The 17,946-nt window shown below is 33.3% G+C and overlaps 1 protein-coding gene, 1 non-coding gene and 2 pseudogenes across 3 annotated transcripts; 1 reads left to right on the top strand and 3 right to left on the bottom strand.

The window, feature by feature from the left end:
• Positions 1-2,375: 2,375 nt before the first annotated feature.
• On the bottom strand, positions 2,376-2,494 carry LOC112420517 (uncharacterized; annotated as a pseudogene).
• Positions 2,495-4,269: 1,775 nt separating this feature from the next.
• LOC11429175 (bifunctional purine biosynthesis protein PurH) lies at positions 4,270-10,536 on the top strand. 2 transcript variants are annotated; one of them, XM_003598390.4, is made up of 12 exons: positions 4,270-4,469; positions 4,546-4,633; positions 5,830-5,905; positions 6,017-6,113; positions 6,508-6,610; positions 6,915-7,048; positions 7,263-7,437; positions 8,127-8,281; positions 8,451-8,660; positions 8,918-9,265; positions 9,362-9,488; positions 10,038-10,536. In XM_003598390.4, the coding sequence occupies exons 1-12, from the start codon at positions 4,350-4,352 to the stop codon at positions 10,187-10,189; spliced, it is 1,785 nt and encodes a 594-aa protein (XP_003598438.1). In that variant the 5' UTR covers positions 4,270-4,349; the 3' UTR covers positions 10,190-10,536. The 2 variants fall into 2 exon arrangements, with proteins under 2 accessions (XP_003598438.1, XP_039688207.1); XM_039832273.1 differs by having other exon boundaries at positions 4,348-4,469; positions 4,572-4,633; positions 10,038-10,189.
• A 1,176-nt stretch (positions 10,537-11,712) lies between these two features.
• Positions 11,713-13,617, bottom strand: LOC11434379 (disease resistance protein RPM1-like; annotated as a pseudogene).
• Positions 13,618-15,578: 1,961 nt separating this feature from the next.
• TRNAG-GCC (transfer RNA glycine (anticodon GCC)) lies at positions 15,579-15,649 on the bottom strand. Its single transcript has one exon. It is a non-coding gene; the product is annotated as a tRNA-Gly (tRNA).
• Positions 15,650-17,946: the final 2,297 nt, after the last annotated feature.

Below are 17,946 nucleotides of genomic sequence, written 5' to 3'. Positions count from 1 at the left end.
TTGATTAATTAATCATGATGGTTTTTTTTTTGTGGGGAAGGTGAAAATTTTAACATCAATGCAATAAGTAGATATGTATTTTAATCAACTTCATGTCTAATAATGAAGCAAAGTTATGGAAATAAATAAATAAATCAATTTAATTAGTTAAAAAAAATCAATTTAATAAGATCTAAAGCAATGTCCATTAAAAAAAATATCAGAAGAATATTTAAATAGTTTTGGAAAAATATTGTTTAAGAACAATAAATCCAAATTACCTTACGACCAAATAACCAATTATATCTATTTATCTTTTCGTGCACAAGTGTTCTAAGCAAAAGAAATAAGATGCTTTTAGGATAAGAAATTTATATGGGGAATTTCACATACCGAGAGATGAAGAATAAAGAGTGTGCACAGTTCTATGAGATTTTGATATTGTATTAGGTGTTTGTCGAAATACAAGATAAATTGATGCAATTTTTAATAAATCAAAGACCAAAAAATTAATTGACGTAATTTTTAAAACATATTCGATCACAAAACTATATGCGATTATCCCTAAAAAAGACTATTTGTGATTATACTTGAAAAAAATAATTGTATTTTTCCATTTTTACAAAAAATATATTTTTTTTTCTATTTTTTTTAAAAGAACGTATATATATTTTAATGAAACCCATGCAACGCACGGGTTATATACCTCGTTTATATACAAACTTGAGCTATATATTCTAAGTTATGATGATGTGGCATGTCTAAACGAGCTTCAATATCTTATTCTCTATTGAAACATTTCCACTCTCTTAATAACTACAATCTCTAATTCATAATTATTATTATATATGTGTGGCACCTCTAAAAAACTTTCTCAAACTATTAACAATTTCACATCCTCTCTTACTCTATTAAACTTTTAATTTTTGGCCAATTGATTAGCCACTACATATTATTCTATCCCTTTTAATTCATTATTAGTATAGTAATTCCTCCACTAAACTGTTTTAACGCAAGATTTTACTAGGCTGTTATGGTTGATTAAAATTCCATGGCTTACAAAATTCCAACAAACATAAATTCACAGTGGCATAAACAGTGGCCTGCATATTTCATTATATATAGTGTCTTTTGCAAGAAGAATCACACGTTTGGTGTTCATTTTCTAGGTTTTGTTTCATGTGTTTAAGAATTAAAAATAGAGTGTTACTTTTCCCATTCTACTGCATTCTCACGCGCTCTGCAAAAATTTCAAAAATATCTCTAGTCCGGAAAATATAATCCGAACCAGATTGTTAGCATTTTCTGGATTTTAAAATCCAGACAAAATCGATATGAAATTTTTGTGTCTTTCTTTGATGTCAAGGGTCTCTGTTGACCGTTATATAACCCTCACATTAGCTGCAATGCAATTGCAAGGGTTATATGAACGGTTAACAATGACCATGACACCACATATACACACCTAAAAAACTAAAAAATTTGAAGAAAATGTTAGCCTTAAATCAGTCATAGGTTAGAAGTACAGTCAAATAAAACATGTTTCACAACCAAAACAGTTCAAAAATGCATTAAAACTCCACTAACCGTAAAACATTTGGTGAAACGCCACAGTCCAAAATAAAATGAGGGGTTACAAATTTTATATTCCGGAATGCATGACGTTTATCTGGATTATAAAATCCAAACTGCATCAGACCCTATATTTAGAGGGTTTTCATGGCGAATGACTTGGAAAAAATAAGACAAAGGCATATGTAAAAAACATGTTCCGGAATGCCCCTCACCCCACAAAAGGTGCGCAACTTCCTTCAGTTTGTCCTAGTATCGTAAAAATTCGGATTACATAATCCGGAAACTATTAGAGTTGTCCGGATTATAAAATCCGAACTGCTACAGTTTGTTTTGGTCGATGGCCTGCACCACAAGAACACACGTTTTCAAAGGTTTTTATCAGAATTAATGGGTGGTAAAACTCCTTTGAATACATTTTTTGAACGTTTTTGACCAAAATCAATGGCTACACAATTTATTTTCCTATAAATAGCATCCAAACTTTCACATTTCTTCACACCATCACACTCTCTCCTCCTCTTCCTTCTTCACAATGTACTTTGGAAACTCAAGGGTTATATGACCGGTCAACAGGGAAGGCAACGCACTGCAATAAAACACGGTTTGTCTGGGTGTCAGGTTGACCATCAAGGTCTCTTTCATAGGATGGAAAAAATAATACTCTTAAAAATATGTTGTTACAATTGAAAATAAATTGTGTACTATAAAGAGGAATTTCATAAAAAAATAATATTGGGTTGTTGTTAATGTTTTATTTGGTGCATTTAGCAATTGACAATACATGGTTTGAGTTTACTTTCTCCTTGCTTAATTTTTTATTTTAGGTGCAACACAAGGACTTTTGAAGAGGTCACCCATTTTAGTACTACTTTCGCCCAAGTACGCTTAACTGCGGAGTTCTGATCAGATCCGGTGCATTAGTGCCGGTATGATCGCACCTAAAAATTTGAGTGTACCGGTACATCACATCAGTAAATTAACCATTAAATGAGTTGTTTTTCTTACGAAAAATAATTATTTTCTAACATTGACAATTATAATAATCAAATCTTATTTACCAAAAGCTTCGACGAAATAAAATTTATTTTTTTTGAATTTTTATTACTCATAATAAAGTGATTATTTTTTATGAGAAAATGTTAAAAATTTAATATGATTCTTATAAACAATGAAATGATGTTTTATTTTTTTATGAAATGATGTTTTTTAAAATATAAACATTGACAACTAACTTTTTATTTTATAAAATGGTCGTTAATTTGTAATTTTTGGAGCAAGAGTACCGGTACACCTCAATTTGTGAGGTGACCTCAATTTGTGAGGTGTACCGTAGAAGTTCCTATGTAATTTTGAGGATTTTACTTATATAATTATATAATTATGTAGAAGTTCCTTAATTTAATTATATAAAAAACATACTATCATTTTGCACTTTTTAGATTTGAATCACAAACAAATGGTTGAATCACAAAGAATCACAACTAATATTAAGTTAGAATTGTAACTATGTGAAACTCTTTATAAAACTTTCCGCTTAATCTAGAAAAAACCTATCTAATAATCTCTAATATTAATATAATTAAACTTTAGTTACATTTTTTTTGAAAGAAAAGCTTCAGTTACATAAAAATTTCACCATTTTTATTCTATTAATATTTATATATGATTGAAGTACTAAAAAAATCTTATTTGAAAATAAGGTTATATCGGAAACCATAGTAATAAAAGAGAGAAACAAAAACATTAGAGAAAATAACAAACGTGATAAAAAGAAAATTATACAGAATAACAAGAAGGCAAACTAAATCGTTGACTAAATAAATTCAAACCGATAAAAGTTTTTAAAAGTGGAAGTTTCATATGAAACTTCAAAAGATGTTAATTTATCAACACAAGAATTGTCTTTTTTTTAGGACAAGAATTATCTTTTTAATAAATATGAGAGACCTTAAATAAGATATAGGACAATAAAAGTAAGCACTCATTTATTTTACAACTCTTTTTAGGCATGCTTGAATAGTCTTGCACTCATTCATTTGCAACTTCATCTAGACGTTCTACTCCATCCGGTCTTATATATAAAAACAATTGACATTTTAGATACATTGAATAATTGACGTATTTGATATATATTTTAGACTAAATATATCAATTATCAAATGTATTTAACAAGTCCCCTAAAAAAAAGTATTTAAAAAGTCAATTGTTTCTTATATATAAAACCGTATTTACAACATTGCGATTGAGGTATTCATCTAGGAATAATTCTTAGGTGGACACAAGAATTTGGACCCTCTATTTAGTCACACACACAAAAAAGTGGACATGCTATAATCATTTAAAAATTAATGATTATTTAATTGTTATTTTTTCTACTTTTTTCTTTTTATGTGTGTGTGGTCAAATAAAGGGTCTAAATTTGTGTTCACCCAAGAGTTGCTCATTCAAAAACCGGCGTGCAAGGGTTATTTTCAAAGAAGAAAAAAAGGCATACAACCCGTGCTAGTCAATTTGTGACAACTTTTTAACAACTATTATTCTCTCTCTAATGTTTTTAACCAATGAAAAGAGAGAGAAAATAAATTGTCACCAAACGTTGTCTCAAATGGTCGTTAAAATATCACTACTCTTATTTCTCTTCTGCAGTTCTTCTTCCAAACAAAAGAAATTGGCTCTTTCTCTCGTCGCTTTTTCTCTTTCCTCAAACCAAACAGACTATAGTGTAAAACAACACCAACGTTGTTGTTTTGTTCAGTTGAGTTGCTCTCACACGCACACAGAAACACTCTCCGAGAATGTTCGGTCTCGCCGCCGCCGCCGCCGCCACCCGTGTTCTCTGTGCAACCCTTTACTCTCCTTCTTCTTCTTTCACTACTACACATCACTTTTCTTCTCATCATCTTCCATCAACTTTGGTATTTTATTCTTCTTCATTTTTTTTTTTACTTTGTTTTTGTTCAATGATATTGATTTTGAAATGGGTATGTTCAGGTTTCTTTATCTTCACTGCGATTCAGGTGTATTCCTATCAAAGCTATGTCAGAGACTGATGCCCCAAAATCTGCTTCGTCTTCTCATGGTAATTTTTGGCTTAAACCCCATTTTTTGTTTTCACCTATTTTATTTAGAGGTTTAGTGTATATTCCTTTTTACCCTAAAAAAAAAAAAAAAAAAAAACATTTTTATTCAAATGGGGTGATTTTTTAGTGCACCCTACCCTTAAATTAATTATAATAAAAAAAACAGTGTTTTAATCAAATGGGATGATTTTTATTTTTACGATTTTTTGTTCATATATAAAAAAATAAGAAATTCATAACCGGACATTAGGTCCTATGAAACACGAACACAGACACCGGACATGACATATAATAATTTGAGATAATGACATAATTCAGTGTAATCATAGGTGTCGTGTCTGACACCAATGCATGTCCACCGGGACACACCTAATCCGAGGAGTGTCCATGCTTCATAGATTAGGCCTCTTTTAGTAGAAAGTATAATGATTTTATCATTTTATGCTGATCAACTTGTATTATGCACTTCAACTTATTAAAACTAGCTTGCTTAGTTATACTTAGGTTCTGTTTGGTAAAAATTAGTGTATAGCTTATGAGTTAGCTTATAGCAGATAAATATGTAGATAGTGAATAGGTGATTGAATTTGTAGTGTTTGGTATGATTAGCGGTTGAACTGGCTTATAAATATGAAATAACATATAAAAGATATATTTTATTTAATATTTAATTTCTTTAACTAAGATTACAGGGGTGAAATTGAGAAAGAGAAAAAGGTAAACTATAAGCTACTTGAATTAGCTTATAAAAACCTTATAAGGTAGTAAAAGTAAACTATAATCTTGAGAAAATCACGGTTACCAAATGGATATTTTTTAGTCATAAGAGCTTATAAGGTATAAGCTCAAATATGTGTCTTTCCAAACAGACACTTAGTACTGTTATTTCTCTAAGGACCAGCAGAAATAAGTGATTCAAATCTATGACCAATTTCTACTAAAATAAGTGTTTTTATCAAATCTATCAATGCACCAAAACTCTCTTCATATATAGTCTTAAGATTGTTTGGTGATGAATCAATACGAACTCTAAATTGCAGAAAATTATGTTAGCAAAAGAGTCATTTACACCACCTTTCATTTGTAGAAAGTTTTAGTTCCAGGGTGACTAGGATTCTCCATATTTATTTACATGATTTTAGACGATATGATGTTTACAGTTCCTAGCATTTGTTGTTCTTTTGCTATGAAACAGGCAACAAGCAAGCTTTGATATCGTTGTCAGACAAGAAGGATCTCGCATTTGTTGGAAACGGACTCCAGGAATTAGGGTAGTTATTTTGATTGATGGAATGTTTGTTTTTTAACATGTTAGAATATTTTTCTTTTCACGAGTTTGTGTTTTTTACATTACAATGATAGATCCTTTATTTTAATGTTAGATTCACTATTGTTTCAACTGGAGGAACAGCTTCTGCATTGGAGAGTGCTGGAGTGGCTGTTACTAAAGTTGAACAGCTTACGCAGTTCCCTGAAATGGTGAGTTTACTTGTAGCTTCAGTTCTCCTTCTATTTTGTATACCATTGGTACATATCCGGAGAGATTTTCTGTCAGTGAACATTGCTTTTCCTTGTGTATTTTGATCAGTGTTATTAAATGGCAGCCATGGCGTGGCAGAATTTTTTACAACCACCATAGCCAATTTGAGTAGGGATGCCTGCCATAGGCCGCAATGGTTTGTTTGTATGGCAGATCTTTGGCTCTTTGCCATATTCTGCCACCCACCATTGACAACACTGATTTTGGTCAAGTTCTATCAGTATGAATTATAAAATTAGGGACAATACGCCTTGCATTTTGATTTTGAAATCTAGTACAAATTCGGCTTTTGTACTTTTTAGCATACTTTCTAACGATGGCTATTCTACACAGCTTGACGGTCATGTCAAAACTCTTCACCCTAACATACATGGAGGTATCCTTGCTCGAAGAGACCAAAAACATCATATGGAAGCTCTCAATACACATGGAATTGGTAAGTTATGTTATCAGCTTTGTTATAAATAGTGTTGTCAAATAGCAGTTGTAGCATAGCACAATTTGAACAAATCTTCATTGTTCTGCGATACACTATTTACTACAACGTATTGTCCAATAGCAGCTTAGCGGCCCTGTAGCTTTAGCAGAATTTGAACAAATTGCTATTTTTCGTTTCTTTGATGATCAATAACATTGTTTATAACAAGCAAACTGTACTATATAATATGAGTTTGAAGTCTGTTCTCTCAGTTTGAGAGATTTAGATGCTCTATTGATTTCCTGAAAGTTTTCCATTTCAGGTACTTTTGATGTTGTGATAGTGAACTTGTATCCATTTTATGATAAAGTTACTTCAGCCGGTGGCATTGAATTTAAGGATGGAATCGAAAACATTGACATTGGTGGTCCAGCCATGATTCGAGCTGCTGCGAAGGTTGTTTATTAGACCAGCTTTTTATAATTTGAAATGATTTTGTCATAGTTTTATGTAAAATGATTCAGAAAATATTTTGTTGGCTAAATACCATTGAACTTGGAGAATTAACAAAAAATTACCCTTGTTCATAACTGTCTTTGAGCTGAAATTTTTATTTTTTTTCTATTGAAATATTTTTTGAATATAAGATGATAAATTTGTCTTTGAGCAGAATCACAAGGATGTTTTGGTAGTGGTTGATTCAGAAGACTACCCTGCCCTTCTAGAATTTCTTAAAGGAAACCAAGACGGACAGTTCAGGCTAAAGCTTGCATGGAAAGCTTTTCAGCATGTTGCTTCATATGATTCTGCAGTAGCTGAGTGGTTTTGGAAGCAAACTGGGGGAGGTACTGTACAAATTTGTGTCGAATTATTATATGTAACAGTTACTAGTGATAAAGAAACGTCAATTGAAGGAAAATAAAATAATTTACAAATATAATCTAGAATGGAAAAGCTTGTTCCATACCTAGCAGATTAAATGGCAGACTTAAATTTCATTTAGTTTCTAAGTCAGAAGATTTAGAAATCAATGAACTTATTTGAAATGACATATTTGATTCCAAAAACTAACTTGCAAGCAACACCACCAAAGTGTCTGTATATTGTTATAAAGGCATTGTATGATATAGAGAATAGAGGTATTCTGATTGAAATATTTCAAGCATGGTTATTTTTATCGTAAGATATATTACTAATAAAAAAAAAAGATATTTTTAAAGTAAAAACAAGTGACATAGCTAAATTATAAGCTGATATATCATATACGAACCTCAATAGTTTTATATTCATGTCATAAATCAAATGACTAAAAATGGCCGACTAAGCAATATTGACAAAAAAAAAAGGAGGCTGACTACACTGTCTACATGTAATAAATACACACTAGGGATTCGTATCGATTTAGTTCAATTTTGTATCAAATATAGATACGACTCGCATTTATCGTACTATACTATATTAACCATGATTTCAAGAACTATTAATAATGATAATGTGCACTATAGATTGACTTGTGTTCTCATTTTGATGACAGATAAATTTCCTCCTAGTTTGACAGTGCCTCTTTCACTCAAAAGTTCTCTCCGTTATGGTGAAAATCTTCATCAAAATGCTGCAATCTATTTTGATAGAAGACTTGCAGAGGTCAACGCTGGTGGAATTGCTACAGCCATCCAACACCATGGGAAGGTGCGAGTCGGCTGCTAATTACTTTTATCCAAAAAATCTAAAATTACTGGCAATTGTATACTTCAAAATTATATCATGTTTCGAGATGAGAGCTTTTGACTGAAAAATTGTATTATTTTCTAGTAATATTTGTCTAAGTTAATGCCGTAACATTAACATTCTTCTGCAGGAGATGTCATATAATAACAACTTGGATGCTGATGCTGCTTGGAACTGTGTGTGCGAGTTTAGAAACCCCACATGTGTAGTTGTGAAGCATACTAATCCTTGCGGCGTAGCTTCACGTGATGATATTCTGGAAGCCTACAGACGAGCTGTTAAAGCTGATCCTGTCAGTGCATTTGGCGGAATTGTAGCTTTCAATGTGGAAGTTGATGAGGTAATTATCCCAAGCCAATTGAAAAAACTCGGGTCCTACATTGAAAAGAGATAAGACCTGAAAAGAGTTTATATAAAATGACACCCCTCACCTTACAAGCCAGTGAGAATGAGTTAGGCCTAGTCGAATAACCTAAGAAAGATTACAGGGTTTGTAAAGACAGAGGCTCTTTTCTTTTCCTAGGTTACATTTTAAATTTCCATCTTGGCGAGGATGAGCAAATGACATTTTTTAATGCTTGTTTTTATATGTTTTAGGTTCTTGCTAAGGAAATAAGAGAATTTAGAAGCCCTACCGATGGGGAGACAAGGATGTTCTATGAAATAGTTGTTGCACCCAGCTATACAGAGAAGGGACTTGAGATTCTTCGTGGAAAGTCAAAGACTCTAAGGATTCTCGAAGCAAAAAAGAATGAACCAGGAAAGCTTTCACTCAGACAAGTTGGTGGAGGGTGGTTAGCTCAGGATTCAGATGACTTGACTCCATCCGACATCAAGTTCAATGTAGTCTCAGAGAAGACTCCTCAGGATGGTGAGCTTCACGATGCAGAGTTTGCATGGTTGTGTGTGAAACATGTCAAAAGTAATGCTATTGTGATAGCTAAGGTACGACCTTGTATACATAATACATTATGAAACTTGTTTATGATTCAATGGAGGTGGTTTACGAATCTGATTTCTTCCTTTGTTAAATTTTTGCAGGACAATTGTATGTTAGGTATGGGAAGCGGACAACCAAACCGTGTCGAGAGTTTAAGAATAGCAATGAGGAAAGCTGGAGCTGCTATTAAAGGAGCAGCCTTGGCTAGTGATGCTTTCTTCCCCTTTGGTAAGTGTTAATAGCAATACGGTAATTCATTTTTTTTATGCTATGTTGTGAAGAACACTTGGTTGTGTGGATGGATTAATGATTCTTTTTGGTGCATATATCGAGAGAGAAAATAACTTTGAGCAACAATAAATTGGTATATATCAGAAAAGGCTTACATATTTTTGGTCCTAGTAAAATTCTCTTTTTTCCGTTTTAGTTCCTATTTTGGACATTGTTTGGTTTAGTCCCTAATATGATTTTTTTTCTTGTTTTTCTAGTGTTGTAATATAGCTTTTTCGTTTGAGTCTTGTATCATGCAGGGATTAATTGCTTATGAACCAAATATTACAGTGACTAAAACCTAAAAAAACAATAAATATATTATAGGACTAAAATGAAAAGGTGAAATATTTTACAGGGATAAATGTGTTTAAGCCTATATGAAAATAATAGTGAATTCTTAAGTACTCTTCAATGAAACTTTATCAAATTAGAACTAGATATAGATATGAAATACTTGTTTTTCTTTTATTTTAACCAGAATGTGCCTTGACTATTTATGAACAGCTTGGAAAGATGCTGTGGAAGAAGCATGTGAAAGTGGGATTGGTGTTATTGCAGAACCAGGTGGTAGTATAAGAGATCAGGATGCTGTAGACTGCTGTAATAAGTATGGTGTTTCACTACTCTTTACCGATGTGAGGCACTTCAGGCACTGATCATTTTTGTTTTGGGAGAACTTTCTGTTTCAAACGTCTATAAGAAATGCTACTGAATCCTGTTTTTGACATCAAGTAGGTCTATAAGGATGTTGTACCATATATTTTATCGGCGTTGTTAAATAGTGGCTATTGTGGTGCTATAGTGCTACAACGCAGAGGAATTTGAACAAATCGTTGTTGTTTCATATGCTATTTAGTTTAAAATAGTCAAATGGCAGCTAAAGCGACGCTATATCATTGATGTGTAGCCGAATTTGAACATGTCGCTATTTTATGCGATCTGAGAAAATTGCATTATGTATCAAAATAGTGCTTTTTAATTATGTTTTTATTAGCTTTTTGTTCTTGAGAATTGTGTGATGTGGTAAATCAAACATGAACTGAATCAAATTAGACATCATTGTTGCAACTGTAAATTTATTATGCTATATTGAGTTGTTGGGATTAATACTTTATCAAAGCTAATGGTGAAAGTAAAAGCTGAGAAATTCATTTGGAGAAAAAATAGTACATTATTAGAATCCATTTGGTTTAGTGTATGATTGGTATCACGATTGTATAGCAAATTGAAATATCCATTATATTTTTTAGTAATGCATTCACACCAAAACCAATAATAAACAACTTTACAAATGAAGAAAACAGAAAAATAAACCATAACCAAATGTCAATTAATACAGTACATATTCCTTGATCATAGTTGATGAGTTCAATTCAAGGAAACAATTATTTGGAAATTCAAGCACACCATGGAAGGAATAAAGAGACGAAGGAATAAAGAGACAAAGTGCATCTTCTCTTGAGCAGCAACATGAAGAATTTGAATCTGTTCAGCAAGACTTGCACAAACATGCATGATGAGAATATAGCCACTTTCATTCAATACATGCTAGACATGCATATACACAACCAACTTAAACATTATAATTTGTTTATAATAAAAAGTTATATGATTACTTTTCTTATTGTGCATGCATTTAAGTATAGTTTTACTTAAATCAAGAAGATGCAAACATTCATTTGAAGAGAAGTTTGATGCATTAAATGAGAAACTCGATTTAGAAAAAATATACATTGGAGTTTGGAGAGAGTAGCAATGTAATTTCAAACATTTATAAGAGAAACAATTCATGGTATGAGGAAAGAGTGAGTACCTTGATGATTCAGACATTGGATGTAGTAGGAATACGGTGCAAGTCATGTTATAAAATCCCAATCCTACTTTCTGACGGATTAGTACACGGGGAATATGATTGATAATCCAATGGCATTTTCCATCTTTTGCAGGATCAATGCTTTCAACTAGTTCATGTGGCATATCAGCAAATCCAAGGAATTGAAGGTTTTTCAAGTGTTTGAGGTCTTGTGGAACCACTTTCAACTTAGGGTTGTTGTTAAATTTGAGATGTTCAAGACAAAGTAAAGCTCCATTGTCTATAGTGATAGAACTTAGCTTATTTAATCTAGTGAGATCCAGTTCCCTTAGTTTTGGAAACCCTTCAACATGAAAATGTAAACTTTCACCAGAAAAGGGCATCATCCCACAAATTCAGCCTCAATAGACTAGGCAAATTCTTCAAAGAGTCTAGTGGATCACTGACTAAGTTAGATAAGCCAGGTCTTAACTTCACAAGATACTTGAGATTTGGAGTCCAATCAGGCAACTTTGTTAGTCTTCCTTTCAAGTTGAGCACAATAAGATCAGGTGGAGTTGATATGAAATCCAAGTCAAGGATTTCCTCCTTAACGATAGCAGTAATGTTTTGAGATTCAAGGTGTTTCATCTCTTGTATTGCAGCACATAATGCATTTCCATATTCTCGGCGCATACAACGTATGCCTACCTTAATTGTGTCAGCATCTTGAGCTCCTGGATAAGGTCTATTCCACCTCGATTTGCTTCCAAAAAGTAAAGTTTCTGTAATGACTTCAAACATCCAATACCCTCTTGCATTTTCACACCTGTTGTAAAATTCAAAATAGAATAATGTCCTTCATGTTTTCTATTATAAACTGGAAGAAGCCTTCGCTTTGTGAGCATGTTTATCTCCCTTGGTAACTCAGTAACTTTGGTATGCCATAGATCCAAGGTTTCTAAATTGATTAGGTTACCAATAGAACTTGGAATAACTGTGACTTTTGTACGACTCAGGTTCAAGAACTCTCAAAAGCTTGAACTTGGAAGATAATCCATCCATGAACCGTTTAGGAAATTCACCTTTGTCGAAAACTAATACAGCGCGAATTCCTGAGTTACCATTTCTTCGCAACATATTGTTGGAGATGGCTACTATAGACAAGCGCCTAGTTATTCCAACAGTGACTAGTTCATCACCTTCATGCACTGAATGGCAAAAACTAAAATCTTTCATTTTTTTAATAACCATTTCACACAACAAATCATGGACTTGACATCTTTTAACTTTCCCATCAAAGCCAAGTTTGGAAACCTGAACCAAACTTCTCTGTACCAACTCTATCAAGTACTCTTCAGCAACTTCCTCGAATGGTCTTGTGTGCTCATTCTTAACAAACCCTTCAGCCGGATTGCCTAGTAATTCTTTTTCGTTTGATGATGTAGTCCCTCAGGATACATGCCAAAGTATAACATGCATGATTTCAGATGGTAAGGCAAATCATCATAACTAAGACATAAAATCCTTATTATACTAGTCAAATGCACATTGCGCTCTAACTCCATTCTTAGATTTTGACTTACCTTTCTCCACTCAAATAAGGTTTTAGCCTTTGTCGAACAAAAGACCACCAATGGCCACAATTGCAAGTCATAGCCCTGCACATTTTTGAATAATGTCCTTGGACATTTTCTCAAGATCTTCTGGACACTGCCCTCTAAATACCTTGTTGCAAAACAGTTCCCATGCTTTGTTTGGAATCAAAGGTTGTAGTTCGTGAATATGAACAGGAAAAGATTTCTTAAAATATTCTGCTACGTTCATTTTTCTAGTGGTCACGATGATTCTACTTCCTTCGTTATTACTAATTAAGGCATGTTCAATCTCATCAGAAAAGTTTTCTTCCCAAACATCATCAAATAAAACCAAGTACCTTTTTGACTCGAGGTATTGTCTTACTCGAGTAATCAATGTTTTGTCATCCATCTTCCGCAGACCCTTTGGAATAGTCTCATTGTTGTTCATGCAAGATGATTTTATCACATCTATCAACAACTCCGTCATAGTGTAGGATTGAGAAACTGTTATGAAAGAGCAGCAATCAAAGTGGCTTTTCACCAACTGGTTATCAAAAACATGCTTAGCAAGAGTTGTTTTTCCGAGTCCTCCCATGCCTACCACAGAAACCCATGTGCGCTCATTGGCTCCCCCCACCAAAAGACTAACCAATTCATTTGTTGGGGACTCAAACCCAACAACTTGAGTCTCTTCAATGAAATAAGGAGCCATTCGAGGGTCAGTTTAGTCCCTCTGTAGCTTTCTGATCCACTTCCAGACTGAAACTCAAACCGTGTACTTCTTTCTTCGATTCCAGCAAGTGATAACTTGATGTCTTTAATCTCTGAAGCAATCTGGTACTGTGTAGTCATGGTTTTGATAGAGGCAGGAATCGCTTGGAGTGATAACCGTGTATACGTTAGAAACTATCGTATATTAATTTATTATTGTAATGTGTGTGATTTTAAGTGTTAAACTTATTGTAGCATTTCTACTGCCTTAGTTGTTTGTAGTTTGTTCTGTTGTGGTCTGGTCTTTTAGTTTGTTGGAGTATGTTACAACTTAAAAGAGAATTTTCAGTTGTGTAATAGCCATAAAATCATCTAGTTTTGTACATTTCTCTCTTTTATAGTGACATTTTTGTTTGAGATTCAACGTCGAGGTTCTTTCTAAATGTCCTTAGTTTTCTCCCATTTTCATTCATTATCTCACTTCACTGTTTTCTAAGCCAGCGGCTTGAATCAATTTCAGGTCCCAGCACCATGACATCCCGGAAAAATCCCTTCAAACTCTTCACTGGTTATATTTTTTCACAATATCTCCAACAAACTAGATGAGAAGTTTTTCAATTTAAACAAATTGGCCTTAACCAGTACTCTTCTGAATAGACAAATGGTATACCAGAAGTGGACTCCTTACATAAATTGAATCAGTACATTTAGGAATCATATAAGAAGATTAAGTATAGTATCTAAGACTCTAGGTTAGGATAACCGGAGAATAAACAAAAATAAATGATCCGGAACGAATTTTAATTAAGAACTGGATAATTGAAGACAGAATAAACAAATTGCAACGTTATCCTGTATTTCCAGATGCATGACAAGATTAGTCAATACATTGCCGATTAAAGCAACTGTAGTTTGACATCCATGAAGCATCACACGCATGATGTTCCCACAAGGTTCTTCCTTAGAATTTTGTTGATCATTAAGGTCACGAAAGAAATGGCAATTTTGGAGTCCACCATTAGAACGGCACTGCGTACCATCAGCTGACTTCATTTCCGGTTTGGAACTCTCGCTACAAACATTTTGATCGATATGACCTAAATTCTTGCAGCTTTTTCTGCGATGTTGAAGGATATGTTGAGTTAAGCATCTTAACTTTGTACATAAGTGTTGATACCTCCAAAATCCTCGTTTCCAAAGCGGAGTAACATTGTAGGAAGCCCAAAGCAGGTTTCTTTAGCAATCATCATAGTACCAGTCAGGATTGTAAGGAGCCAACCCTTAAACCTTGAAGTCTTCACCCTATAATAAAACTTCATCAAGCTAGATAAATTTGTAAACAACTGGTTTTCCTTTGTTTTTGTTTTTAACCAGATGGTTTACTGATTCCAGAAACAATGATGATTCGTCTCTCTCCTCGGAAGTATCTCTCCGGCCACTGGAACTAACTTCTCCGGTGGCGCTTTACCTCATTTTTGCTTCATTCTTCTCCGTTTTTGTTGCATTCTTCTGTATCTTGATATGTCTTTTGAACAATATGCAAAACATTAGGATCACCGCATAAATGTAGCTCGTCAGGGATACCCTCTATACCAATCTGCCGTCATCTGAATTTCGTCAATAATAGTCACGCGTTGAATAAACACCATTGACAATTGGCATTAACCCCAACAAAAACTTCCATAACCAACAATCAGAGGGGACTAACAATTCCCTTTCTTTGCCTCCATAAATCTCTGCAAAGCAGTATAAGTTTTACCACTATTGGTACCACATTCTCTTAAACATCATCATCCCTAACTATTACTAAATTCAACAACAGAACTAACAAAACAACACAAAAATTGCAAAAAGAAACATCAAAAAAGATGGAGCTCAGAGGTATGTTTTTCATCCTATGTTTCAGGAGGAATGATGTTTACCGAAACACAACAAATGTTTTCATCATAGCTCCCTGCAAATTGCACCAGCCGGGAATCGAACCCGGGTCTGTACCGTGGCAGGGTACTATTCTACCACTAGACCACTGGTGCTTTGTTGTACATTTTGACAATATTATTAGATCTTTAACATCTAGAGCCTACAATGATAGTATGACACAGAAAACTTCTAAAATCTTAATTTGGTTGGGCAACAACAAAAGTATGTAACTTTATATAAGATTTGTTCATGGGAAAATTACCCCTTAATTCCTTTGTAGTCACACAGTCCAACTAAGTTATAAATGATTCTTAATTGTCATGACTCAGTTGGTAAGAAGTTGACTCATTCGTAAGATTGTGGGTTCAACTCCTTGTGTTGATGTTCAGATCGTTTTTGGTGGAAGATTTCTAAATACCTCTCTAAATACACTTTGAGTTCAGAGGCATGTCGTGACTCTGGTGGTGAGCCCCGGAACTCAACTCACTTAAATTTTTTTCTATAAAAAAAATAAATAAATTGTAATTTTAAAAGTTAGCAGGATCGTCCATGTGAATTTGGAGGCTCGGCTCTCTTAATAAAAATAGGCCCCTAAAAAAATACAATTAAAAAAATAAAAATAAAAAAACTTATCATGTTTTATTTTTTTAGAGAATAATTATAATGTTTGTTGTTAAAAAATTTTGATTTATACAACAAGTACATGCCAAAAAATTACATGTAATCTAAGAATAAGCAATATTATACTTTTACCTGTAAATAAGTAATTAGAAGTAGAAGAAGAAGAAGAAAATATTAATGAGTTCAAAATATAAGTCTGCACATGTTCTGCTCACCAGGTCATTCAGTATTGAAATGATTTCATCCAGCAATTGACCAGAAATTTAATTTAGCACCAACTCATGATTAATATTTCCAAGACCTTTGGATCATTCTACTAAAATCAAAATTGAACATAATCTACTATCACCATTCACCACATCTCCAACACAGAACTCAAAACCTTGAAGCTGGCCACTGGAATTAAGAAAAATTTATGTTAATTAATATGATAAAAATACTCACATGATGATGCAGAATAGCATCAATTATTTTTAAGCAAATCCCAGTCACAAATCACAATAAGCAGTAACTCAAGCACTGATATAAATTAACCTCAACCATTGCTAATCAAAATGTTAGTCACAACATACAGGATAACATATTAAAATAGACTTTTGATTTCTCATCGCGGATTTGACTGATTTATTAGCCTTTTGAATTCACTTTGACAAGAGATTGTTATGATACAGATAAAAAGAGTTGATTCCCACTTTGGCCGAAGACTAATTCACATTTGGTGATTTTATTTTTTAAGTCACCAAACATAGTTCCGTGGCAATTAAGGAATAGGTGGTTAAATTTCTTGGATATCACTAGGAGTTTGCCTTTTATGAATACTCATATTTTTCGTGAAGATAATCATTGTGTTGATAAGACAGCAGCTCTTGGTTTTCAGATTGTGGAGTTTCATACCTTCTTGTATCATAGATGTTTTTATTAGGAATATGCCCGGACTTCCTGAGTTTAGATTTTGTTAGTCATGAGATTGCTTGTTTTTTGTTGCTTTCTTATGCATTTTTTTCCCTTCATCATGGTTTTATCCCTCAGGGTTTGTCCGGTAAAGTTTATAACGAGACGTTTGCTGTTTAATCTTTTATTGTTATCTTGGGTTTAAGTATAGTCCCCCCAAGTGTTTGTTTATCATTTTCTTTTATTTAAATTTCTTTTTTAAGGTGTTGCAAATTATATTTGATAGTTTTGGAACATAGTTGGGATGTCCAAGTTGCACTCTGATACTTTTGCACTCTAAGTCGGCATCAATCAAAATCATTTATTTATCTTCGATTATTTATAACATAAATAGTGGAAGACAAATGAATAGTTTTGATTGGTGCCAACTCATATGAGCTTGCATGTTACTTGCTAGTGACAAGGAAATGGAAACCTTTCTATATTAATTTTCTCTTGTGATCGTTCCGGCTGTTGTACTATTATATTACATTGGCTTGTTAAATGAAATTCTGATTTTCATCTCTTTAATTTGCTTGTTCAGCTTGCATCCCTTAGACAGATTAACCAAGTAAGCAAGCATTGTCTGACACCATTGCCTCGGCTTTCTTTGCATATGGAAAATTGTCCTCATCAAAATGGTTGGATAACCACAAATACGAAAATAATACTGGATGCCTACTTTCAAGGTCCAAGATTCCTGAATCATTTTGTGCCGAACATTTCAGCATGCCCATAGGTATGTTTCCTGGGAGTTGGGACCTTCTGACTAAAAGTTAGCTGAATGTCATATTAGGAAGTTGCCGGGAAACAATTCTACTTGCTCGTAAAAAGGGAAAATGCCAACCCTCGTAACGTG

The sequence above is a fragment of the Medicago truncatula genome, chromosome 3, assembly GCF_003473485.1.
Source record: "Medicago truncatula cultivar Jemalong A17 chromosome 3, MtrunA17r5.0-ANR, whole genome shotgun sequence".
Lineage (NCBI taxonomy): Eukaryota > Viridiplantae > Streptophyta > Magnoliopsida > Fabales > Fabaceae > Medicago > Medicago truncatula.
This window is presented reverse-complemented; position numbering and strand designations above follow the sequence as displayed.